Raw genomic sequence first — 25,899 nt, 5'->3', positions numbered from 1 at the left:
TTTATATGTTATGGAGGAGCTCAAGTTCCATGTGACCACAGTCTCCAATCCCAGTTGTGTACCCAAAGTTCCCAAAGGTAGCTACTGTTAAAAATTATTTATCCTTTTTACCTTTATCCTATACATTTAAATATATGGATACATGTATGTGGTAATGTTTTGTCACTTAAAAGTTTATCTATATGAAAAGAATTATAAGTATATCCTGCAAAATGTGGAAAGTAACTGCATTATAGAATTGGTCCAAGGTTTAAGTTGGTTCATGTAAAATCCTTAGAACAGGATTCTTAGCACATTCACTCAAAACTTCCACTTAGTGTAAGTTGTTTGGTAATTATTGTTACTAGTTTGAAATTTGCTTTATTATTCTGTGTGGAGAATTGTTCACATAAGTATAGAACTGTCTCACTTTAATTGCTTCACGTAAAGCCATATTTTGTAATACTGTGGTATGTTTAATCATTCTTTGGTTTTTAAACATTTAGATTTTATATAGTTATCACTGTGGCAAGCACTGTTCCAGTGAATATTTATGTACAGGCATTCTCTAAGGTATATACTAAGAGTAAAATTATGGGGACAATAGAGTACACATATTTTAAACTTCAGTAAATATTTCCAAGTTAAACTTCACAATAGCTTGTTCACTTCACAGTACTCCTAGCTGTCTCTAACAGAACCTGTTTCTCCACTTCTAGTTAGTTTACTTATGGCTACATAAGGTGCAAAAAAGCACTTGCAACAAATAGGGACAGAGGATTAATGATTTCTTTTAATTTAATCTAGTTATTCTTAACCTTGGTTATTGATGTCTGGGTCCCACCCACAGCAATTCTGATTTTAATTCATCTGGGATATGACCTAGGCATCATCATTTTTAAAAAAGCACCGATGATTCTAGAATGCTATCCACAGTTGAGAACTAATGACTTAAAAGCTCATACAAGGTGACAAGAAAAACACTGAGATGGAATTTGTCTGCAGTGGGGTTCAAGCTCTAGAATTTTTTAAAAGCTACCCAATTGGGGCACCTGGGTGGCTTAATTGGTTAAGCATCTGCCTTCAGCCCAGGTCATGATCTCACAGTTTGTGAGTTTGAGCCCTCTGTCCGGCTCTGTGCTGACAGCTCAGAGCCTGGAGCCTGCTTTGGATTCTGTGTCTCCCTCTCCCTCTCTCTCTCTCTCTCTGCCCCCTCCCCAGCTTGTGCTCTCTCTCTCTCAAAAATAAATAAACATTTTTAAAAAGCTACCCAATTGATTCTGATTGCAGTGAGAGTTAATCACTGACTTAGGCAAATCATGATTCATTTTCTGGAGCTGCTGGGTACTGTAGCTATCAAAAATAAAAACAAAACCAGTCTTGTAACAAGGAAGTAGAGGAGGGATGATTTTGAAGGAGGCAGTCAACAATGCCTGCCATACCTGTGCTCTTGCCAGCAATTAATATGAAACTGTCATTGGTCATTTTAGCAGTGTTTTGGGAGAAAACCTAAAGCATATAGTATACACACATGCCTAATCAGCAGTCTTCATGTTTTTCAAAAGCAAGCCTTGAGTTTTGTGACTCTTACATACTTTATTAAATATTTTGTAGTCTGTTTTTATCTTCATTAATCCTTTCCTGCTGTTTTTTGAGATTCTTTTGTTAGAATATTGAATTCTGATCAGTTTTATTTTATTTTTTAACGTTCAGTGTTACTAATTTTTATCTTTGTAATTTTCCCATGTCCAGGTTTTTTTTTATATATATTGCTCTCCTTTTTACTTCATTTATAGTATCTTGTATTTCTATTTAGTTTCATATTTAAGAATATGAGAATTATTGAGAATATTAATATTGAAAATAATAATATTGAGAATTATTAATAATATGTCTTGTTTTGGGTAACTTTTGCATTTTGATTAAATTTCAAACTTGTAGAAAAGTTACAAGAATAATACAAAGTAGTCTTGTGTACTCTCTACTCAGACTCACCAATAGTTTTATTTTGCCCTATCTACATTATCATTCCTATATGTGCTTGCAGTTGTTCTCTCTGTATATACATGTGCACACACACTTACACAATACACACATTTTACCTGAACTATTTAGGAATAAGTTGTGGATGTTTGCTTGTTTACTTTTAAACACGTCAGTGTGTTATTTCCTCAGAACAAGAGCATTCTCTTATATAACCACAGTACACTTATTAAAGTAAGAAATTTTAGCAATTATGCAATACAGTTATTTAACAGTCTATATTCAAGATTTTTCACTAGTCCTAATTTCTTTGTAGCAACTCACCCTACCCTCATCCTCTATCCCCAGGCACTGTCCAGGATACAGTCTAGGATCACACATTGAATTATTGAATTTAATATCATGTCTTTTTTTAGTCTTCTTTACCTGGAAGAGTTTCTCTTTCTCTGTGTTTCATGACCTTGACATTTTTGAAGAGGGTAGGCAAGTTATTTTGTAAAATGTCCCTCAGTTAGGGTTTGTCTTATGGTTCCTAATACTTATATTCAGGTTATAAAATTTATGGCAGGAATACAACAAAAGTGATTGTATCCTTCTCAGTGCATCCTATCGGGATACATCATGTTGACTTGTCCCGTATTTGGAGATGTTGACTTTGATAATTGGTTAAGGTAGTATCTACTATGTTTTTTCACTATAAAGGTAATAGTTGTCTCTGTAATGTTATGTTGCATATGGGAGATATGTTAAAAGTGTAAATGATTTTCCACAAACTTTCACACACTACTTCTAGCATCCATTGGTATTACTTTCTGGATCCATTATTACTATGATGCTTTCAAGATTTTTTTTGTTTTATTTGTTTTGTTTTGGTTTTTGGTTTTTTTACTTCCGTCATTTTGTCTATATTAATTAATTGGCATTTTATCATAAAGAAGAGTGGTCCTTTCTTTACTACTTACTTATTCATTTGTTATGTCAGTATAAATTCATAGATTTTTATTTTGCTCAATGAGGTATAATCTTTTACTATTTAGTCTGATACTCTAATTGTTTTGGATTTGGCCACCAGTAGCCTATTCAGGGTGACTTCTGCATCCTTTTAACTTTCTACATGATTCTTTGAGACTTTCCTTACTTTCTGGCACAACAAGTTGCAATAGGCTCGTATCCAGATACTCTCTTAGCTCCAGCCAGAATTGAACCATTTCTCTGAAGAGCCTGGTTCCCTGCAGTAAAGAATGTTTAGAAACCAAGATCCGGTTGCTAGGACTATAGTATTCATTCTAGTTTTATCCTGTTCCACATTTGTATCTTCCTTCTCCAATAATTAAAAACCTGACTCTCACATCCTCATTATATTTACTAATTTGTTCAATTCTAGAATATACAAAAATAGTTTTGGAACTGCTAACCTATACAATAACAAATATCAAATACTAAGTGTAGTTCAGTATTTGTTTATAGTTCTCTTTGTTTAGAGTAAGGATAATAGTTAAAATACTGTGTTCAAATTTACTTGGGTTCATTTTTTTATTCCCTCCTTCAGTGCGGTTGTATTATTCATTTGAAATACATTTAGATTTATTTGTTCCTGTTTGTATGTGTTTGACTTTTCAAAAATTATCGGTTCATTCTGACTGATTTGATTATAGGAATTGGTAAAGCATTAACATGGTTCCAAAAGTTAAAACTATACAAAAAGGTACAGCTGGAACATGTCACTCTGCTACCAGAACCCTTGTTTTAGTGAATATTATGCACTGAATTGTGTCCCTCCAAAATTCGTATGTAGAAGCACTAACTCCCAGTACCTTATAATGTGACTGTATTTGGAGATAGGTCTTTTAGAGAGGTAATTAAGTTAAAATGAGGCTGTTAGGGGGGACTCTAAACCAACCTGACTGATACCCTTTTATGAGGGGAAATTTAGACACAAAAGGAGACATGGGGGATGCTCATGTACAGAGGAAAGACCATGTGAGGACAGTGAGAAGGTGGTTGTTTGCAAACCAGGGAGAGAGGCTTCAAAAGAAGCCAAACTCTCCAACACCTTGTGCTTGGATTTCTAATCTTCAGAATTGTGAGCAAATAAATTTCTGTTGTTTATACCACCCAGTCTGTAGTATTTTGGTATGGAAGCCCTAGCAAACTAATAGTATGTTATTTCCTCCTGGCTCATGGCATAAATCTGTCTCCCTGGAACATGTTGAGGTTGGACCTTGTTATAGGTCTAATGGCAACAGAATGGTTCTGTTGTATCTTGAGGAGAATGAGCATGACCTTTTAAGTTACTGCTCCAGGTGATGCAGTAGGATTTTCAATCAGAGGAAAGCTACTTTCCCAGACACTGGATTGCAAGTTACTTCCACTGTTAAGAGAGTCCCCAAAAGACTTGGTGGGGGGGCTCAAGATTGTCAGTTTCATCTGGGTCCGAACTAGATGTCCCCATTCCATATTTAAGGAACAATTTTTTTTAATGTTTATTTATTTTTGAGAGAGAGAGAGAGAGCACGAGCAGGGGAGAGGCAGATAGAGGGAGACACAGAATCCGAAGGAGGCTCCAGGCTCTGAGCTGTCAGCACAGAGCCTGACGTGGGGCTCGAACCCACAGACTGTGGACAGTGAGATCATGACCTGAGCCGAGGTTGGACGCTTAACTGGCTGAGCCACCCAGGAGCCCCTAAGGATCAATTTTTTTTTTTACCAATTAGTCCTCTAACTTTTACATGAAAAATATGGCAAGACTGAATTCAACTATTATCATAAGTCAGCAGCCTGCACAATTTTATGTTTGATTGTCAGCAATATCAGCCCTGTGATTTCAAGAAATGGAGACTCTTTGGATTTGCATGGACATGCTCTGGTTCTCAAGACTGTGACTTGAACTCAGAGTTAACAGACCCAATCTTGTCAATTTCTCTTTGTAAGCACTGGAATGAACTCACATGAATTCACATTTCACACCACAGCCCTTATAAGTCATCATTACTACAATAAAGGTCAAGATATATGGCTCCCAAGATATATGCTTTAGTCGGCATTTTATCACGATCAACCACAGCTTGATTAATTGTGATCCCACTGCATGCCATGGATTTTTAGCATCCCAAATGCTATCCACAAGGAGCTTTATCTGTAGTCAAGCCCAAAGGATTAGTAAACATTTGGAAAAGGATAGAATAGTTCAGTGCAACAAAGATGTAAGGAATGGCTGAAAGGCATGACCTAACTAATCCCCAAATCCCATCTTTACAGGCCTGTCTCCTGGGACCACTTTAGGTACCAATTCTGTTGCTGTCAGGAGCCCATCAAGAGACAGGAAACACATAATAATTTGAACTTGGGAAGTTCAATATGAAGAATTATTAACTAATGAGACTGGAGTAACATAGGATTGTCTAGTAATCCATAAAGAGAACACTAAAGACCATATGAATAGCATATATAAAAAGCTGCCATCACTTTAATGGTTGAAATGGAGTTCCCAAGGAAGCCCAGGGCTGAAATCCAGACCTTGTTGGAGAGGGCACAGTCGTGGTTCACTAAATGACAGAGTAGTCACAGTGGTGTAGGGTTGGGACTAAGGTGAGGCCACTAAGGTATCAGGGTGCAAAAGTTAACGAAGCAGTCACTCTCAGGTATCAACTCTACACTTTCATGACCCTGAGTAGGAGTGCCTCAAATTTGGCACCCTAGGTGCCTCATTCATAAGGGGGTACTCGTTCTCAGGGTCATAGAAGTGCAGGGTTGGCACCTGAGTGAGTGTTTGCTTAGATTTTGTGTTCTAGATACCTCGTTTGCCTCTCTAAGGTCCTATCCCTGCCTTGATGCTGCACTAGCAGCACTTGTTGGAAGTACCTCCTCTGGAATTTGCTGGAAATCTGCCCTCTAGGGTAGGGTGTGGAGTCTTACCAGGAGCGTGTGCTACAAAACTGCCAAAGAAAACTGCTGGCTAATGGATGTTATTGGCCACCTGGTGCTTTAAGAGCTGGGAACTAGAGGAGTTGCTTACACTGAGGGAACCAGGTAAAGCCATCCAACTTGCAGGAGCTGGGCACATGGGCAGCTTCATGTGCTGCATGAGGGCACTGGACAAGCCTGACAGGCAAGCACACCAGAATCTAGAGGGAATAGTCTACCTGCAATGTCTTTCTAACATCTTTTTCTTTGGGGCGCCTGGGTGGCACAGTCAGTTAAATATCTGACTTTGGCTTAGGTCATGATCTTACGTTTTGTGGGTTCGAGTCCCGCATTGGGCTCTGTGCTGACAGCTCAGAGCCTGGAGCCTACTAAGGATTCTGTGTCTCCCTCTGTCTCTGCCTCTCCTCTCTCTCTGCCTCTCTCTCTCAAAAATAAAAATTAAAAACAAACATCTTTTACTGACAAAGCTTAACATTGTGCTGACAGAGGAAAATATTCAAATAGACCTGATTTGTCTGCATTTACAAAGTAGGCAGTAAAGGATGAATTGGGGATCTGAGAGGCAATAAGTTCATAACTAGCATATAGTCTTTAAAGAGTTTTAAAGTTAGGGGCACCTGGGTGGCTCAGTCAGTTAAGCGTTCGACTTCAGGTCAGGTCATTATCTCACAGTTTGTGGGTTTGAGCCCCACATTGGGCTCTGTGCTGACAGGTCAGAGCCTGGAGCCTGCTAAGGATTCTGTGTCTTCCTCTCTCTCTGCCTCTCCCCCACTCATGCTGTCTCACTCTATCTCAAGAATAAATAAATATTAAAAAAATTTAAAGTTAATTTTAACTTACGTATGGTGTGAGATAGAGATATTATCTCTTTGTATATGGATATCTGATTTTTTTTAACAGCTTTTTTGGAGAATCCATTTTTTGTTCACTGTTGTCGTGCCGGGTTCATAAGGTTCTGTGTATGAGTGTATTCTTGGCTCAGTCTTCTGTGACATAGTTCTCTATTTTATTCTCTGTGCCACTGCTACAGTCAGTATTGTATGATAGTAAATCTTGATATCTGATAGAGCAAGTCCTTCCAACTTATTTTTAAGGAATGCCCCTTAGTCTTCTGTATATAGTTTAGAAAATCATCTTGTAAAGGTCTATGAAAAACTTGTGATTTTGGTTACAATAGCATTAAATACATAGATTACTTAGGAGAATTGGTGGCTTTATAAAATTGATGCTTCCTTTTTTAATAAGAAATGACATTCTATATATTGTTTATCTAGGTATTGTTTAATATCTCAGTCCACTTTTATAATTCTGTCCATATATTATACATTTCTCAGTACTTTGTGTGATGCTATTTATAAATAAAATGTATTTTTTTCTTTTTTTCTTCTTTCTTTCTCTTTCTCTCTCTCTCTCCCTCCCTCCCTTTCTTTCTTTCTTTCTTTCTTTCTTTCTTTCTTTCTTCCTTCCTTCCTTCCTTCCTTCCTTCCTTTCTTTCTTTTCTTCTCTACACCCAACATGGGGCTTCAATTTATGACTCTAAGATCAAGAGTCACACGCTCTACTGACTGAACCAGTCAGATGCCCTAAATAAACTGTATTTTTCTAATTTTGTTGCTGGTTTGTAGAGATGAAGTTGGCCTTTGTTTTCTGGTTTATTTCTGAGACTTCTGCAAAACCTCTTTCTAAATATAACGTCTGTTAGAGAATCTTTTGCATTGTTTCCTTATAGGCAGTCATAAGATCTGCAAACGTCAGTTTCATTTCTTGTTTTCCAATGCTTTATATATTTTACTTGCTACAAATTTTAAGGACTTGCACTTACTATTTCATCATTTGGTATATTCTTTCCTATATTTTATAGGTACCATTCATCTGTATAAGGAAATTTCCTTCTACTCACAGGCTTTTAAGTTTTTTTTCTTTTTAATAATTGGATGTTGAATTTCATTGAATTATTTTCTGCCTATTAAATTGTGCCTTTTCTTTTTAATCTGTTAATGTAGTTAATTATATTAACATATTTTATTTTTTAAGTCTTCTCTAATGTTTATTTTTGAGAGAGAGAGAGACAGAGTGTGAGCAGGGGAGTGGCAGAGACTGAGAGGGAGACACAGACTCTGAAGGCTTCAGGCTCTGGGCTGTCAGCATAGAGCCTGACGTGGGTCTCGAACTCAGGAACAATGAGATCATGACCTGAGCCAAAGTCAGGTGCTTAACCTACTGAGCCACCCAGGCACCCCAATATATTTTCTTTTTTTATGTTAATTTTTTGAGAGCGAGTGCTAGTGGGTGGGGAGGGGCAGAGAGAGAGGGAGAGAAAGAATCCTAAGCATGCTCTGCACTGTCTGTGCAGAGCAGGACTCAGGGCTTAATCTCATGAACTGTGAGATCATGACCTGAGTCGGGCACTCAACTGACTGAGCCACCCAGGTGTCCCTATATTAACATATTTTCTAATGTTGGAGGAATCTTATCTTCTTTGACTAAAATAAACTTAGTTATAATCTTTTTTTGTTGTATCTGGTTTGCTAGAATTTTGTTTTCAATTTTTATAAATATGTTCATAAGTTAGATCAGCCTGAAATTATTCTTTTACATATAGGCATTTTCTTATTTGGCATCATGGGTTATATTAGTTTTATCAGATAAATTGGAGAAAGTACAGTTTCTTTTTTAAAATTTAAAGTTTTGTACATTCAGGCATGTATAAAATATATTCTAGGTTTGAATTTAGTAAAGTGTATCCCCTCCCCGGGTCTCCCAAGAGATGAGAAGGCAAATTGATGTATGGAACACTATATTGCCTGTTAGCATCTTCAGTGACACAGTGCTATGTCCAGGAAACCATGAAATATGTCCATGAAGGGTGTCCTTTATACATAACATGACTTTTTCTTGCGAAAATACAAAGGAAAGTAGAGTAAGCTCTAACAATTTTCTAAATACTCACCTTGCCCTTTTTTTTCTTTTCAAATAAAGGATGACTCTTTAGTATATGTTGTAGAAATAGACTGGGTTATGTTGGTTGTGCTTTTCTCTGAAAAGGAAAGATCAAAGAAAAACAAAGCTAAAAAAAAAAAAGATTAAGTACATCATGATATGATGCTAATTTAAAGTTAGATCAGGGGCGCCTGGGTGGCTCAGTCTGTTAAGCGTCCGACTTCAGCCGGGTCACGATCTCGCGGTCCGTGAGTTCGAGCCCCGCGTCAGGCTCTGGGCTGATGGCTCGGAGCCTGGAGCCTGTTTCCAATTCTGTGTCTCCCTCTCTCTCTGCCCCTCCCCCGTTCATGCTCTGTCTCTCTCTGTCCCAAAAATAAATACATTGAAAAAAAAAAAAAAGTTGAAAAAAAAAAATTAAAGTTAGATCAATCTCTGTTCACTGATTCTTGTATGATCAGATGGGATTTTTGGGAAGGATAAGACATTTAAGAGCCTTACAGTCTGAAGAAATGAACATCATTGGTATAACTCTTTCTAAGAATTATATAGATCTAGGAGTGCCTGGCTGGCTCAGCTGGCCAGCAGATGACTCTTGATCTTGGGGTTGTGAGTTCAAGCCCCATGTTGACTGTAGAGATTACTTAAATAAGTAAATAAAGTTAAAAAGAGTTATATAGATCTAGGTCTCTGGGACAGAAGCCAACAGTGATGACCCATTACAACTTCAGGCAATGTATTTTTAACTCTAGGGATACAGCATTATTTATAGAGATTAACCTCTTTTAGCTCTTGTTGGTGCTGTTGAAAAGAGGAGTTTAGAGACATCCAAGAAAGATGACTTACCTACAGATGACTTTGTGTGCCTATTTCTCAAATCATGTGTAGATTTTAAATGTTTATTTATTTTGAGAGAGAGAGAGAGGGAGAACCAGTGAGGGAGGGACAGAGAGAGGGAGAGAGAGAATCCCAAGCAGGCTCTGCATTGACAGCAGGGCTTGATCTTGCGAACCATTAGCTCATGACCTGAGCCAAAACCAAGAGTCAGACACTTAACCAACTGAGCCACCTGGGCACCCCTCAAATCATATGTAGATTTTGAACATAAAACAAGAATGTAGCACTCCCTTCCTCAGTACATTGGTATGCTTGTCATATATTGCCACTTATGTATATATTAAATCATTTTTTAAAGTTGTATCTTAAAAACAATAAAATTTAAAATGAAATTCCAATACAATTATAATAGAGAATCAAAAGCAAAAAAGTAATAGGTGATCTGACAATACACTGAATAGACTGTCTAACAGAACACTCTTTATTATGATTTTGTGGACTTACACAAAATAACCACATAGCATAAGATAAGGATGATTGAAAAATTAAAATACCATTTCTTGAGCTTTATTGTGTATAAGGGTCTGTATATAATACCTTAGAAACTGATAATTTCTTGTCAATATTCTAAAATGAGAAAACAGAGTTTTAGTGGGGTAAATAATTTACCCAAGGATGTGAGTGTTAGGAATTGGATTGAAAGCTGGATTTGTCAGACTTCAGAGCTAATGTTCTTAACCAAAATAGTTTGGAGTTAAGTCTACAGGGAAGATATAAAAAAATAAAATTAGCCAACGATATCATGGACAAAATGGAAGTTTATTCTCACTTAGGGAAAAGAATTTTCTTGAATGTTCTCAAACTCTTCTTTTCAGTTGTACTAAGAAAAGCCAAAAAAGGTTAGTCTCTCTAGATAGTGCTGTACATGTACAATGATTCTTACTTAAACAACACACACACACACACACACACACACACACACACGTGTTTATAGATAGATGGATAGATGGATAGATGGATAGATGGATAGATAGATAGATAGATAGATAGATAGATAGATAGATAGATAAAGGGGAGGAAGATTAGAATCTCTGGGGAATCAGAACCAATAGGAAATTCATAAAGCTATAATAAGGAATTATTTTAATGCAGTAATGGAGAACGGTAAGCCCCAAGATCTACAGTTCACAAGCTAGAGAACCAGATGAGCTGATGGTGTCATTCCAGTCCAAAGGCCAGCAGACTTGAGATCTGGGAAGAGCTAATGTTTCAGTTTGATTCTAAATGCAGGAAGAAAACGTATGGCCCAGCTAGAAAGCAGTCACGCAGGAGAAATTCCCTTTATTCACTCAGACTTTTGTTTTATTCAGGCCTTCAATTGATTATATGAGGCCCACACACACATTAAGAAGGGCAGTCTGTTATATTCAGTCATTTACTCACAAGTCAGTTTACTTATTTAAATGTTGAACTCATTTGAAACCACCCTCACAGAAGCACTCCACAATATTTGACCAAAAAATATATCTTAAAAATAATAACCCAAGGGCACCTGGATGGCTCAGTCAGTTAAGCATCCGATTTTGGTTCAGGTTATTATCTCATGGTCTGTGAGTTTGAGCCCCACATTGGGCTCTGTGCTGACAACTCATAGCCTGGGGCCTGCTTCAGATTCTGGTCTCCCTCTCTCTCTCTGCCTCTCCCCTAGAGCCTGCTTCAGATTCTGTGTCTCCCTCTCTCTCTCTCTCTCCCCCTCCCCTGCTTGTGTTCTCTCTCTCTTAAAAATAATTTTTAAAAAAGAGTCTGGTTTTTTGTTTGTCTCTTTTTTCTTTCTTTGTTTTGCTTCTTAAATTACACATGAGTGAAATCATATGGTATTTATCTTTGACTAACTCGCTTAGTGTTACATCCTCTATATCCATCCATGTTGTTGAAAATGGCAAGATTTTTTATAGCTGAGTGATATTCCATTGTATATATATGTACCACATAAGTACACATATACATATAAATAAACTAAATAAATATAAATATGTATATATACATATAAAATACATCTAAATATATGTATATATACATATAAATAAACTTTTTATAAGTTTATTTACTTATTTTTGGGAGAGAGAAAGAGCGTGAGTAGAGGAGGGGCAGAGAGAGAGGGAGAGAGAGAGAGAATCCCAAGCAGGCTCTGCATGGTCTGCACGGAGCCCGACTTGGGGCTCGAACTCACGAACTGTGAGATCATGACCTGAGCCAAAATCAAGAGTTGGACACTTAACCGATTGAGCCACCCAGGTATCCCACCACATTTTCTTTGTACATTCACCTATTGGTGGACATTTGACTTGCTTTCATAATTTGGCTATTATAAATAATGCTGCAGTAAACATAGGGGTGCATATATCTTTTCATATTAGTGTTTTCATATTCTTTGGGTAAATACCCACTAGCGGAATTACTGGATCATTGTATTTTTAATTTTTGGGGAGTCTCCATACTGTTTTTCACAGTGTCTACACCAATTTGTTTTCCTACAAACAGTGTACAAGGGTTCCTTTTTCTCCACATCCTCGTCAACACTTTTTGTTTCTTTGTTGTTGATTTTAGCCATTCTGACAAGTGTGGAGTGATATCTTGTTGTGGTTTTTACTTTTTTTTTTTTTTTTTTTTTTTTACTTTTCCCTGCTGATGAGTGATGTTGAGCATCTGTTGGCCATCTGTAAGTCTTCTTTGGAGAAATGTCTCTTCATGGGTTCTGCCCGTTTTTTAAATTGGGTTATTTGTCTTTTGGGTGTTGAGTTATAAAAGTTCTTTATATATTTTGGGTACTAGTCCTTTATTGGATATGTCATTTGAAAATATTTTCTCCCATTCAGTAGGTTGTCTTTTATTTCTATTGATTGTTTCCTTTGCTGTGCAGAAGCTGTTTATTTTGATATAGTCCCAATAGTTTGTTTTTGCTTTGATCTTCCTTGTCTCAGGAGACATTATGAAAAATGTTGCTATGGCCAATGTCAGAGAAATTACTGCCTGTGCTCTCTTCTAGGATTTTTATGGTTTCAGTTCTCACATTTAGGTCCTTAATTAATTTTGATTTCATTTTTGTGTGTAGTGTAAAGAAGTAGGTCCATTTTCATGAGTTAATTTTTTATGTGAATTGAGATAGAGGATCTGATTTCGTTCTTTTGCATATATTTATCCAGTTGTCCTAGCACCATTTGTTAAAGATATTTTTCTTTTCCCCATTGAATGGACTTGTCATCCTTGTTGAAAGGCAATTGGTCATAGAAGTTTAGGTTTATTTCTGGATTCTCAGTTCTATCCAATTGGTCCATAGATCTATCCTTGTGTCGGTGTGCAGTGTTTTGGTTACTGTAGCTTTTTGTTTGTAAGTTTTGAAACTGGGAGGTAGATCTTCATACTCTGTTTTTCTTTTGCAATTTTGTTTGGCTATTCCGGGCCCATTCCATATGAATTTGAAGATTGGCTTTTCATTTCTCCAGAAAGGCCATTGAAATTTTGATAGAGGTTGCATTGAATCTGCAGATTGCTTTGAGTTTTGCTATCTTTTAACACTCCTAAGTTTTCCAGTCTGTGCACATGGGATGTTATTCTGTTTTTAACCCCAACTGGTGAACTGCAGTTGAATTGTCACTAATCACCCTGAGTTGGTGTCAGACTCCACAGGTTTTAGCTAAGTGTTTACCTCTCCCTACTTTAGACCAACTGGCTACAAATCTTGTTATGGAGAAAGGGTTCCCGTGACTGCCCTCGCTGCCAGGTTTAATAATTTACTAGAATGACTCTTGGAATTCAGAAAAGCACTATTCTCAGAATTAAAGTTTTATTATAAACCATAAGGATACAAATCAGGAATAGCCAAATGAAGAGGTACATAAGCAAAATCTGGAAGGAACCCAACTATGGTTTCTGTAGAATTTCCTTGTGGAATTAGGGTACATTACCTTTCTGGTTCATCAATGTGTTTATCTGCCAGAAAATTATATTGAGCTTCAGTGTCCAGGCTTTTTATTGGGGTTCCACTGTGACATGAATGCTTAATTACTGCCTGCATAATTGATCTCTGTCTCTAGCTTCACTCTGCTCTCCCAGAGGTTGGGCTGGCTCAGTCTTTCTGATGACCGCCTCCAATGCTGAAGCTACCTACACAGGCACAACATGAGTTACCTCATTAGCATAAACTCAAGTGTGATCCAATATGAAAGACACTTATATCACTTAGGAAATTCCAAGAGTTTTAGAAACTATGATCTAGAAACCTGGGACAAATACAAGACTAATTCTTTATTAGATAACAGATATCTTCTTATTTATTTAGTGGTTCCTTTTCTCTTGGATCTTTTAGCTTAACTTAATTAATGATTTGAAAAAGATCTTTATATGTTGGATACTAGGTTTTTGATAAAAAAATATTTTATAAATATCTTCTCTCGGGGCACCTGGGTGGCTCAGTTGGTTAAGTATCTGACTTTGGCTCAGGTCATGATCTCACGGTTTGTGAGTTCAAGCCCCACGTTGAGCTCTGTGCTGACAGCTCAAAGCCTGGAACCTGCTTCAGATTCTGTGTCTCATTCTCTCTCTGCCCCTCCCCCGCTTGTGCTCTGTCTCTCTCTGTCTCTCAAAAATAAATAAATGTAAATAAATATCTTCTCTCATTCTAAAGCTCATTACTCTTTATCATGAATTTATTCATAACTGAGGTATGAGTCATGTTTACTTTGCTGTACAACTTAATTTGCTATGTAATGTTGCCTGTTTTTTTTGGGGGGGGGGTGATATGTCGTTGTCCATTTAACTATCACTAATTCATACTCAGTCTTTTAGAAAACAAATTTTTGGGAAATTTGGCATTTCCTATGTTTAGACAGCCCTCCTACAATCCTTTGTTCTTCTCTGCCCACTATCATTCTACATTTTGCCTACTTTTTGAATTCTGTTCCCTTCTTCTTTGTTGAGTTTTTATTTCTTGGATTTCATGCCTTCCTGTTTCTTGGTTTACTCTAAGAAAACGTGAAATTATCAAAATTGTTTTTTTGTGTAGGTGGCATGTAAAAATGGATAAATGTGTTAAACTTGTGAATTCTAGTATATCTGAAAAGGGCTTTTCAACCAGTATATTTGTTCTTTCACAGGACATGAATTCTACTTGAAATATTTTTCTTTAGAATTTTAAGGTTATGACTTCTGGTTTAGAATATTGTTGAGAACTTCAAAGCCATTTTCATTCCTGCTCTCTTATTGATGCCCTGTTTTTACTCTTTGGAGCCTTTTAAGTTCTTTTCTTTGTTCCTAGTGTCCTGAAACCTAATGTAAAACATATCTTAGTGTGAATCATTTTTATTTTTTATGCTAGGTATCAAGTAAGTCCATTAAATGTGGAGATTCATGTCCTTCAGGTCTGGAAAATTTCTTAAATGCTATTTTCTAAAACAATCTGTAATTTCTGTTTTCTTTGAAAAATTTCTAATATACAGCAAACTTGAAAGAATATTTCAGGGGCGCCTGGGTGGCTCAGTCAGTTAAGCATCCAACTTCGGCTCAGGTCATGATCTCACTATCAGGAGTTCCAGCCCCTTGTCAGGCTCTGTGCTGATAGCTCAGAGTCTGGAGCCTGCTTCAGATTCTGTCTTCCTCTCTCTCTGCCCCTCCCCTGCTCGCTCTTTTTCTCTCTGTCTCTCTCTGTCTCTCAAAAATAAACATTAAAAAAATATTTTTTAAAAGGAAGAATATTTTAGTGTACCCTATATAGTCATCACCTAAAGTCACCAATTGTTATCATTTTGCCACATTTGCTTTGTCTTTCTAAACACACAACACACACACACACGCACACACTTTTTTCCCCCTGAATCATTTGAATACAGGTTGGGGACATCTGGACACTTTACCCTTAATACTTTTAGTATGTATCTTCTAAGTATAAGGACATTTTCCAAACAATAACAATGACATAACAAATCTATGAAAATTTACATTAACTCATTAATATCACCTCAAACATTTCCTGTTCAATTATTTCCAGGGGTTCCCCAAAATGTTTTTTGTTTTTTAGCTGATGTAATTTTGTTTGTTTTTTTGTTCATTTATTTGGTTGCTTGTTTGCAATCCAATCAAGATTCATGCATTATTTTTGTTGTTGAGTCTCTTTAGTCTCTTTTTTTCACATTAAAAAAAATTTTTTTTTATTATATGAAACTTATTGTCAAATTGGTTTCCATACAACACCCAGTGCTCATCCCAAAAGACGCCCTCTTCAATGCTTTAGTCTCTTTAATCTAGAACAGGCTCTCATTTTTTTTGTTTTGTTTTGTTTTGTTTTAATAGGACACTGAGTGTTTTAGAGAATTCAAGACAGTTTTCTTATAGATTGTCTCAACAACCTCCGTTTCTCTGATGGCTTTCTCCTTTAGAGATGGCAATCTCCTTTAGATTTGGCAAGCATGCTGTGTAGGTGATAAGACAGTGTACGTTTTATTGCATTACATTGGTGAGGCACATAATGTCAGGTTGTTGCACTATTGGTGATAGCCAGATTTTATAACTGAAGGTTAGAAGTGGTGAATACTAAATCTTCCCAGTACAAAGGTATATTTTTCCCTTTATAATTAGTAAATAATCTGTAGAGTGATATTGTGAAACCAGTAAATACTCTTTTTCTCAACAACCATTCACTTTCTAGTTTTAGAATTTACTGAGGATCCTAGCCTTTTGCAGGATAAATCATCCTTTTCCTTACTTTTTGGGTTAGGTTTTATCATTTTTTGGTTTGTTAAGCTAGTCTTAATTTGTCTTCATGCTTTCCCACTTCAAAAGGTTTTGTTGCTGCTCTTTACTTGTCTTTGACCTTGTGGGTTTGGTCCTTTTTTAAAAAAATCCATTTCATTCATTTCAGTGAGTCTGTTAAAAGGGCAGGAAAAACTGCATGCGATCCACTTGTTCTCTTTGAGAGAAAAGTGTATTCTCTTTCTAGAGAAATCTTGTTTTTAGAAGTTTATTTTCAAACTAACTTATTTTGAATTTTGAAACTAACTTACTACATTAGGCAGTCACTAAATGTACTTTGCTCTTTTTGTATGTGCCAGGGTTCAAGTTGATTAAAGTCACAGACATTGGTTATCCTTCCTTCCTGAAGTTTGGCTCTACTGTAGCAGACGGACATTAAGCAAACATTCAAATATGAAATTTGCAATTGTAGGAGACAAATGTGTAATCACCCATTACCAAACAAAACACAAAGAATGGAAGAAAACAAAGTGCTTTGTGAGATAATGGTGAGATGTGCATAGTTAAGATTGAATATTCAGAAAAGATTTTTATTAGGATATGCCACTTAGCAGAGACCTGAACAATGGCCAGGAGCTTGTAAGGCCAAAAGAGGTGGCAGTGGAGATGGTGGTATGGATGGTTATTTAGGGCAGATGAAATCATGTGTGTTTGGTGGTGGTGGTGGTGGGGGGGTGGTTAAAGTTTAGTGCATTTGAAGAACTGAGAAGACCGATGTAGCTGTAGTTTATTGTTAAAAGGAAATAGGTAGCAAGTTGAAGAGGCATGCAGGAGGCAGGTTGCTAAGGAATTGTTAAGACCAAGTTAAGGACTGTGGGTCTTTCCCTAAGAACAGTGGGAACCACTGAAGCATTTTGAACATGAAAGTGCCAGGCTGAATATCACTCTGGCTGTTAGGGGTGGAAAACTAGAAAGGCAGACAGCTAGATAAAATGCTACTTTTTTATCCAAATAAAAGATAATTTTGGCCTGGATCATCTATTGACAGTAGAGAGGGAAAGAACAATTTCAAGACATATTTAGGCCAACCTCAAACAAGATTGCTGTATGAGTGTTATAGGAAGAGAATGGAGCTCAGATGTTTTCACCTTTTGGGGCTTGACATATTTGCTCAGGGACTTAATTGGTATCTTAAATCCATTCATTTTCCTAGTTTCTTTTCTGGCATAGAAGTCTTACAAAATAATAGCTACTAAACACTGTGCAGTTACTTTATACAACTACATATATACATTATGTGTGATTTCAGAATTATTCAATAATCATTGGAGCTGGGGTTCAGAATACTTATCTGCATCTTTGAAATCTGCCAATAGTACCACATTACCGCTATCTGCTATTCCTTTCTCTCAGATTTTAAAACTAGATTCTCAATTACAGTAGCTTTTGCTGTATCCCCTTTTTTGCTCTCCCAAGCTTAGCTTCATAGACTTCCTACACAAACATGGATTTTATCAAATGGCATAAATAAGCCACATTCTAACCACAATAGATTCTTCCTTCTTCATTGTTCATTTATCACATTAATCTTTCATCAGGATACTGCTGTATCTGAAGTAACATTCTCTTTTATTTCCTTCAGATTCTATGCAATTTATGTTTGTTACCTGACTATTTATCCTAGATTTTTTTCTAGGTGTAGTTAGTGCTCCAAACAACCCTAAGAAATGGGTTAATTGGTAATTACCCACATTTTAAAGTGTATATCACGCTAGATTTATTCTCTTACAAAACTGGAGTAGAGCCTAGACATCTTTATATTTATCAAGGTCCCATGTTTGAAGGTTTTTTTTTTATTTAGATCACTATAGGAACAACTGACTAATCTATTTTCCTAAATATCTCTTTACCTTCCAGTGTGACTTCTCATTCTTTTTACTTTCCTTATCTGTTTGTCAAGTTGCCCCATCATATTTGAGAACTGTATAAACTACTTACTTTTTATGAAAATTAGTTTTGGTTAAGTCTTTTCATTTCTATTATAAAAGTTTTTTTTCCTCCCAGAGCACAAAAAAAGTGAATGTTTGCTTTTATATTTTCTTTCAGACTGTGAATCAAGGTTGAGACCAAGAAATTATTTCTGAAAAAGGATATTTATGGAGTAGAATCATCCTGATGAGAGATAATGGAAAGACTTTTAAAAAACAGCATTGAGTGTTCAAGTTTCAGAGGTGATTGGGAATGTAAAAGCCAGTTTGAGAGAAAACAGGAATCTCAGGAAGGACATTTCAGTCAAATGATATTTACTTCTGAAGACATGCCCACTTTCAATAACCAGCATCAGAGAATACATACTGATGAGAAACTCCTTGAATGTAAGGAATGTGGGAAGGATTTTAGTTTTGTATCAGTCCTTATTCGACATCAGCGAATTCATACTGGTGAGAAACCTTATGAATGTAAAGAATGTGGCAAGGCCTTTGGTAGTGGTGCAAACCTTGCTTACCATCAAAGAATTCATACTGGTGAGAAACCTTATGAATGTAGTGAATGTGGAAAGGCCTTTGGTAGTGGCTCAAACCTTACCCATCATCAGAGAATTCATACTGGTGAGAAACCATATGAATGTAAAGAATGCGGGAAAGCCTTTAGTTTTGGATCAGGCCTAATTCGACATCAGATAATTCACAGTGGTGAAAAGCCCTATGAGTGTAAGGAATGTGGGAAGTCCTTTAGTTTTGAATCAGCCCTTACTCGGCATCACAGAATTCACACAGGTGAGAAACCTTATGAATGTAAGGATTGTGGAAAGGCCTTTGGCAGTGGTTCAAACCTTACTCAACATCGAAGGATTCATACTGGTGAGAAACCTTATGAATGTAAAGCATGTGGAATGGCCTTTAGTAGTGGTTCAGCCCTTACTCGGCATCAGAGAATTCATACTGGTGAAAAACCGTATATATGTAATGAATGTGGGAAGGCTTTTAGTTTTGGATCAGCCCTTACTCGACATCAAAGAATTCACACTGGTGAGAAGCCTTATGTATGTAAGGAATGTGGGAAGGCTTTTAATAGTGGCTCAGATCTCACTCAACATCAAAGAATTCACACTGGTGAGAAACCCTATGAGTGTAAGGAATGTGAGAAGGCCTTTAGAAGTGGTTCAAAACTTATTCAGCATCAAAGAATGCACACTGGTGAGAAGCCCTATGAGTGTAAGGAATGTGGGAAAGCCTTTAGTAGTGGTTCAGACCTTACTCAACATCAGAGAATTCATACTGGTGAGAAACCTTATGAATGTAAAGAATGTGGCAAGGCCTTTGGTAGTGGCTCAAAACTTATCCAACACCAGCTAATTCACACTGGTGAAAAACCCTATGAATGTAAAGAATGTGGAAAGTCCTTCAGTAGTGGTTCAGCTCTTAATCGGCACCAGAGAATACACACTGGTGAAAAACCTTATGAATGTAAGAAATGTGGGAAGAATTTTGGTACAGGCTCAAGCCTTACTCAACATCAGAAAATTCATACTGGTGAGAAACTTTATGAATGTAAGGAATGTGGAAAGGCTTTTGGGAGAGGTTCAGAGATTCAGCAACATAAAAAATGTCATACTGGTTAGTAGTAGATCTGTGAATTGGAAACTCTATAAGTTAGAATTATGTGGTTAAGGAAGGACACAGGACAGAAAAGAAAATTCATACTGGTGAGAGTCACTACAAATGTAATTAAGGTACAAATGCCTTACTTATGCTTTACCACTTAGTCTGAAAGAATTTATACAGGAAAAGAAAAACCACTCTGAAGATCTCTGTCTATATTCATTCTTTCATTGCTTTTGGAAAATTCATACTTGTGAATATTAAAAATTAAAAAACCATTTATTGTATTTTGCCTTTATTTTAAACATTGAAAAATTCACTTGGGGGCTAATCCTGCTACCTTTGTTTTTTTTTATGTTCTTAATTTTTTGTGCATTATACAGAATTACTAATCCATCTCAAAATTACTTTAAATTATTTATTGAGGGTCTAAATTTAGCCTTCTTCCTGTTTCTCATTTGAATGCCATTTATTTAATAACTATATTTTTGTATTTTTTATTGCCTGTTTGATGGTAAGTTATATTTTTATACATATAAAGCATGGATATCGGGTCAGTCTTTGTTTCTAAATTTGCATATCTGTGTTTGTATCTGTGTTCCATTTTGTTCGTGTTAAGTTACTGTTACTTTTAAGTATCCTTTAGTATCTTGTGGATCTGTATCTTTTGTTTTGGAAGATTGCTTTATTTTCCTTTTATAAAGTTTATACTTCTCTTTTTGCAAAATAATTTTTCTCTATATTAATGTAGATATGAACAAAGTAGATAGTTATCTGTAATCATACCAGTCATAGACAATCTTTATCAAACTTTTGGAGCAAACTCTTTAAAACTACATATCATTGTTTTTGACAGAAAGTGTGACTGTGCTATACTATAACCAGCCTTTAATATTTGTTGTAAATATATTGGTTATTCTTTTATTGGCTTCAAAGTATTCACCTGTCTTTATCAAACCCCTATTTTGTCAAATATTGAAAATTTTACCATTATAAAGAGTTATCTTGATGGCCCCTTTTGAATGTGTCTGCTTTGTTTTTTATTCATTTCAGAGAAAATGTGTGGGATCTCTTCTACTTTTAAAGATTTATACATTATAAAGCTCTGCTTCCCTTTGGCCAACATTCTTGACCCAGTTATTTCCTAAATGTTAACTGACTTATTCTTCCAGGTCATTTTATATGCATATATAATGTGCTTTTGGTAATGTGGGCATAATTCGTTCACTTCAGAGGCTTGTTATGTGGATTCTACAATTGTGCCTATCACATAATAAAACTTGCATAGTATTAGCCTTCGTCATTATTATTATCTTTCAATTTTGTTTTTTTAGGGAAAAGTTTTTAGCTAGTATCCTTGTCTTATTCAACATCAAAGACATCATAATGGGAAAAAAAAGATATTCATGTAAATGAATATAAGAAAATTTTGACTAACATCTGTTTCTTATAGAACAGGGATAATTCATCTTGATAAAGAAAAATATGAGATTGTAATGTGTGAGAAGGCAAAATTCATACTGAGGTAAAAATAAAGAGGGTAGCTCCTTCATAGAAATTTGAACTTTGAGTAATGACCTCAGCATAATGACAGCATAAAATGCATGCCTTCATTTGGCCTCCAAGTTTAACAACTAAAATTCAGCATCCACCTATAAGAAAAAAGGCCTCTGTGGTTGTTGTGAGATCCAACACCATAAGCTAAAGGACCTGAGAGGAGTCTCACCCACCACATAAAGTAATAAGCTGATAGTCCTTGGTACAGACTGGGGAAACAGCAGAAGTCTGTGAACCAGCCCCAGCCCCTCTTGGCTGCATTCAGGGTAAATCTGGAGAGTGCTGATTTGAGCAGACACTCACAGATGAGAGAGCCTTTGCAGAACTTCAGATTTCCTGAGGAAAGATTCTAGCACTCTGTTAGAGCAAAAAAAAAAAAAACAAAAAACAAAAAACGGTGGGGGTTGGGGGGTGTAAGATGAACTTCACCAGTGCTACCTGTTCCCCAAGGCAGCACACCATGTTGCTGAACTAACCAGCAATGACTTCTGCAAGTGATAATAGTGGGTGATTGCCCAGCTTCCCCACCTGTATAGAATGCTGCTGAAGAAACTTGTTTCTCTGCTGCAGCACCCATAGTATTGAGGCAGTACCTGATATCAGGATATAAGAATATCAGAGTGCATTAAAGAAATACAGTTTCAGGGTGCCTGGGCAGCTGAGTCGGTGAAGTGTTTGACTTTGGCTCAGGTCATGATCTCAAGGTTCATGAGTTCAAGCCCTGTGTCAGGCTCTGTGCTGGCAGCTCAGAGCCTGGAGCCTGCTTCAGATTGTGTATCTCCTTCTCTCTCTGCCCCTCCCCCACTTGCCTTCTGTCCTCAAAAATAAATAAACATTTAAAAAAACAGCAAAAATAAACACAGTTCTTACTTGGCTGCATTCAGGACTCAAGCAGGAAGCTCAACACAAGCCACTGGGAAAGCCTTGCCCAAGGAACCTCCATCTGGCTTGCAGGCACCCCTAAAGTCCCAAATGTTAAACCCACAGCTCCCCCAATTCTTCAGCTCCCAAGTATGGTACTAAGAGCCAGTTTTGGTAGACCGAGAGCATGCAGAAAACAAACCAGAGTCTGTGGCAAGGGAGAAATCACAAACTTGAGCTATAGTATTATCTTAAGAAAGACAAAAGAGGTTTCCAGCAGCCAGCCTGGTGAGTTGTAAGTTTGAGAGGAGACAAAGAAGCCACAAGGGGGCAAGAAGCATGGAGCACATGTATTCCTACAAGGACAGAGAAAGACCTAGTTATAAGCAGGACCAACAAAAAGTATCTCCGACCTGAAGGCAGCTAGTAACGATTGGAGGAGGTGACTACTTCAAATGAGAAAACAGCAATGCAAAACTCCAAGAAACATGAGGAATCCATGAATATGACATCACAAAAAGATCTCAATAATCCTCGATTCAAAGACACAATTATGTGGTTTGCCTGATAAAGAATTCAAATTAGCTGTTTTAAAGAAACTCAATGAGCTACAATAAAACACAGAACTCAGCAAGTCAGGAAAATAATACATGAATAAAATGAGAAATCCAACAAAGAGAAATCCTAAAAACAAACCAAACAAATCTGGAGCTGAAGAATGAAATGAAAAATGCAATAGAGAACATCAACACAAGGATAGACCAAGCAAATATAAAATCAGAGAAATGAAGGGTAGGGACTCCCAGTCAGAGGAGAACCAAGAAAAAAGGAATGAAAGAGAGTGAAAAAAGCCTACAAGATATATGGGACACCATAAAACAAACAAGAATATAAAAAAAGAACTGTAATTTGTTAATGAATTCAGAATAGTAAAAAAAAGGTAAATGGCAAAATCAAAAACATAAAAGAAGGCAATAAAGAATAGAGCTTTTGTATGGGATTAAAGTTACTATTCATCAGCTTAAAATGGACTATTTTATCTAGAAGATGTTTTGTGTAAGTCTCGTGATAACCGCAAAGCACAAACCTATTAGATTCACAAAAGATAAAGTGATGGGAATCAGAGCATATCACCATCCGTGGAAAAGGTAGGCAGTAAGAGGGAGGGGGTGGGGTGAGGAAGAACAATGGAACTACAAAGCAGCCAGAGAGATAGTAATAAGATGGCATTAGTAAGTCTTTACATATTAATAATTACCCTGAATGTAAATGAATTGAATTTACCAATCAAAACGCATAGAATGTCTGGATAGATGAGATTCAACTACATGCTGTCTTCACAGAGAGGCACTTCAGCTTTAAGGTCGTATGTAGGCTCAAAGTGAAGACATAGAAAAGATATTCCATGGAAACAGAAACCAACAGAAAGTGAGGCTGGCCTTACAGGGTTAGCCCATACTTACATAAGACAAAATAGACTTTAAGCCAAAAACTATAATGAGACAAAGAAGGTCATTATATAATGATAAGTTGGTTAATTCATCAAGATGATATACAATTATAAGTGTTTATGCACCCACTATTGGAGCCCTAAATATATTAAGCAAATACTGACAGATCTAAAGGGAGAAATAGGCAATACAAGAACGGTAGGGGACTTTATTACTTCACTTTAAGTAATGGATAGATCATTCAGACAAAATCAATATAGAAACATTTAACTTCAATCATACATTAGACCAAATGGACCTAACAGACATATATAAAACATTCCATTCAACAGCAGCAACAGAATACACATTCTTCTCAAGTGCACATGGAATGTTCTCCAGGATAGGTCATATGATAGGTCACAAAACAATTCTTAGGAAATTTATACTGACCTCATACCAAGTTTCTTTTCCAACCACAATGGTATGAAACTAAAAATCAAGAACAAGAGGAAAGCTGGAAATTTTACAAATATGTGGAAACTAAGCAACACATTCCTGAATAACCACTGGGCCAAGGGAAAACTCAAAAAGAGAAAAAAAAAATCTCCAAACAAATGAAAATGGAGATTCAACAGACAAATACAAATGCAATGTTGTGAAAGCAGTTCTCAGAGAGAAATTTATAGCCATAAATGCGTATAGTGGGAAAAATGAAAGATTTCAAATAAACAACTTTAAATGTTAAGAAACCAGAAAAAGAACAAACTAAGGCCAAAGTTAGCAAAAGGAAGTGACAAAAATCAGAACTGAAATAAATGAAATAGAGACTAGTAGAGCAATAGAAAAGATTAGCAAAGCTAGAATCTTTTCAAAAAGATAAAATTGACATTCAGCTAGACTAAGAAAAAAGGTAAAAGGACCCAAGTAAAATCAGAAATGAAAGAGGAAACATTCCAAGTGATATCACAGCAATACAGAGGATCATAAAAAACTACTATAAACACTTATATGCTAACAAATTGGATAACCTAGAAGTGGATAAATTCCTAGAAGCATATGACCTATCAAGACTGAATTATGAAGAAATAAAAAAATCTAGACCAACTACTATACTAGTAAGGTGCTTCAATCAGTAATCAAAAATTTCCAATGAAGAAAAGCCCAGCACTGAAAGCTTCACTGCTGAATTTTATCAAACATTTAAAGAATTAATGCCAATTCTTCTCAAACTGTTTCAAAAAATTGAAGAGGAAGGAACACTCCCAAACTCATTTCACAAGATTAGCCTTGCCCTGATGCCAAAACCAGATGAAGACACCACAAGAAAAAAAAAATTACAGGTCAATAATCCTGATGAACATAAATGCAAAAATTCTCAAGAAAATATTAGCAAACTGATTTCAACAGGACATTAAAGGAATCATACACCACGATCAAGTGAGATTTACCCCTGGGATACAAGGATAGTTCAACATACAGAAATCAATAAATGTGATATACCACATTAATAGAATGAAAGATAAAAATCATATGATCGTTTCAACAGGTGCAAAAAAGCATTTGGCAAAATACAACATCCTTTCATGATAAAAACACTCAGCAAATTTGGGTATAAAAGGAGCATTCCTCAAAGAATAAAAGCCAAATATGACAAACCTTCAGCCACCATCATACCTGACAGTGAAAGGTGACAGTTCTTCCAGTTCAGGAATAACACCAAGATGTCTACTCTCACCACTCCTATTCAACATACTAGTGGAATTTCTAGCCAATGCAATCATATGCGAAAATAAGTATAAGGCATCCAAATTGGAAGGAAAGTAGAATTGTCTGTTTAGATTATATGAATTTACATATAGAAAATCTGAAGGACTCCACCTTAAAACTGTAAGAGTGAATCAAAAAATAAAGTTACAGGGTACAAAAACAACATACAGAAATGAGTTGGCAACACTGGCAACAAAATATCTGAAAAAGAAATTAAAAAATCATCTAATTCATAATAGCATCAAAAATAATAAAATATGTAGAAATAAATTTTA

At 36.3% G+C, this 25,899-nt stretch overlaps 2 protein-coding genes across 6 annotated transcripts in view; both read left to right on the top strand.

Annotated features, from left to right (window-relative positions):
- The window catches only part of LOC102957945 (zinc finger protein 345), a 28,089-nt gene extending 7,625 nt beyond the window's left edge, over window positions 1-20,464 (top strand). The window contains exon 2 of the mRNA XM_015544119.2: window positions 18,511-20,464. Within this exon, the coding sequence (XP_015399605.1) occupies window positions 18,590-20,026 (1,437 nt within the window). The 5' untranslated portion in view covers window positions 18,511-18,589 and the 3' untranslated portion in view covers window positions 20,027-20,464. The remainder of the gene's footprint in view (window positions 1-18,510) is intronic.
- LOC102957648 (zinc finger protein 383-like) overlaps window positions 1-25,899 on the top strand; it is a 51,592-nt gene that overhangs the window by 8,522 nt on the left and 17,171 nt on the right. The window lies entirely within an intron of this gene.

This window comes from Panthera tigris, chromosome E2, assembly GCF_018350195.1.
Source record: "Panthera tigris isolate Pti1 chromosome E2, P.tigris_Pti1_mat1.1, whole genome shotgun sequence".
Lineage (NCBI taxonomy): Eukaryota > Metazoa > Chordata > Mammalia > Carnivora > Felidae > Panthera > Panthera tigris.
This window is presented reverse-complemented; position numbering and strand designations above follow the sequence as displayed.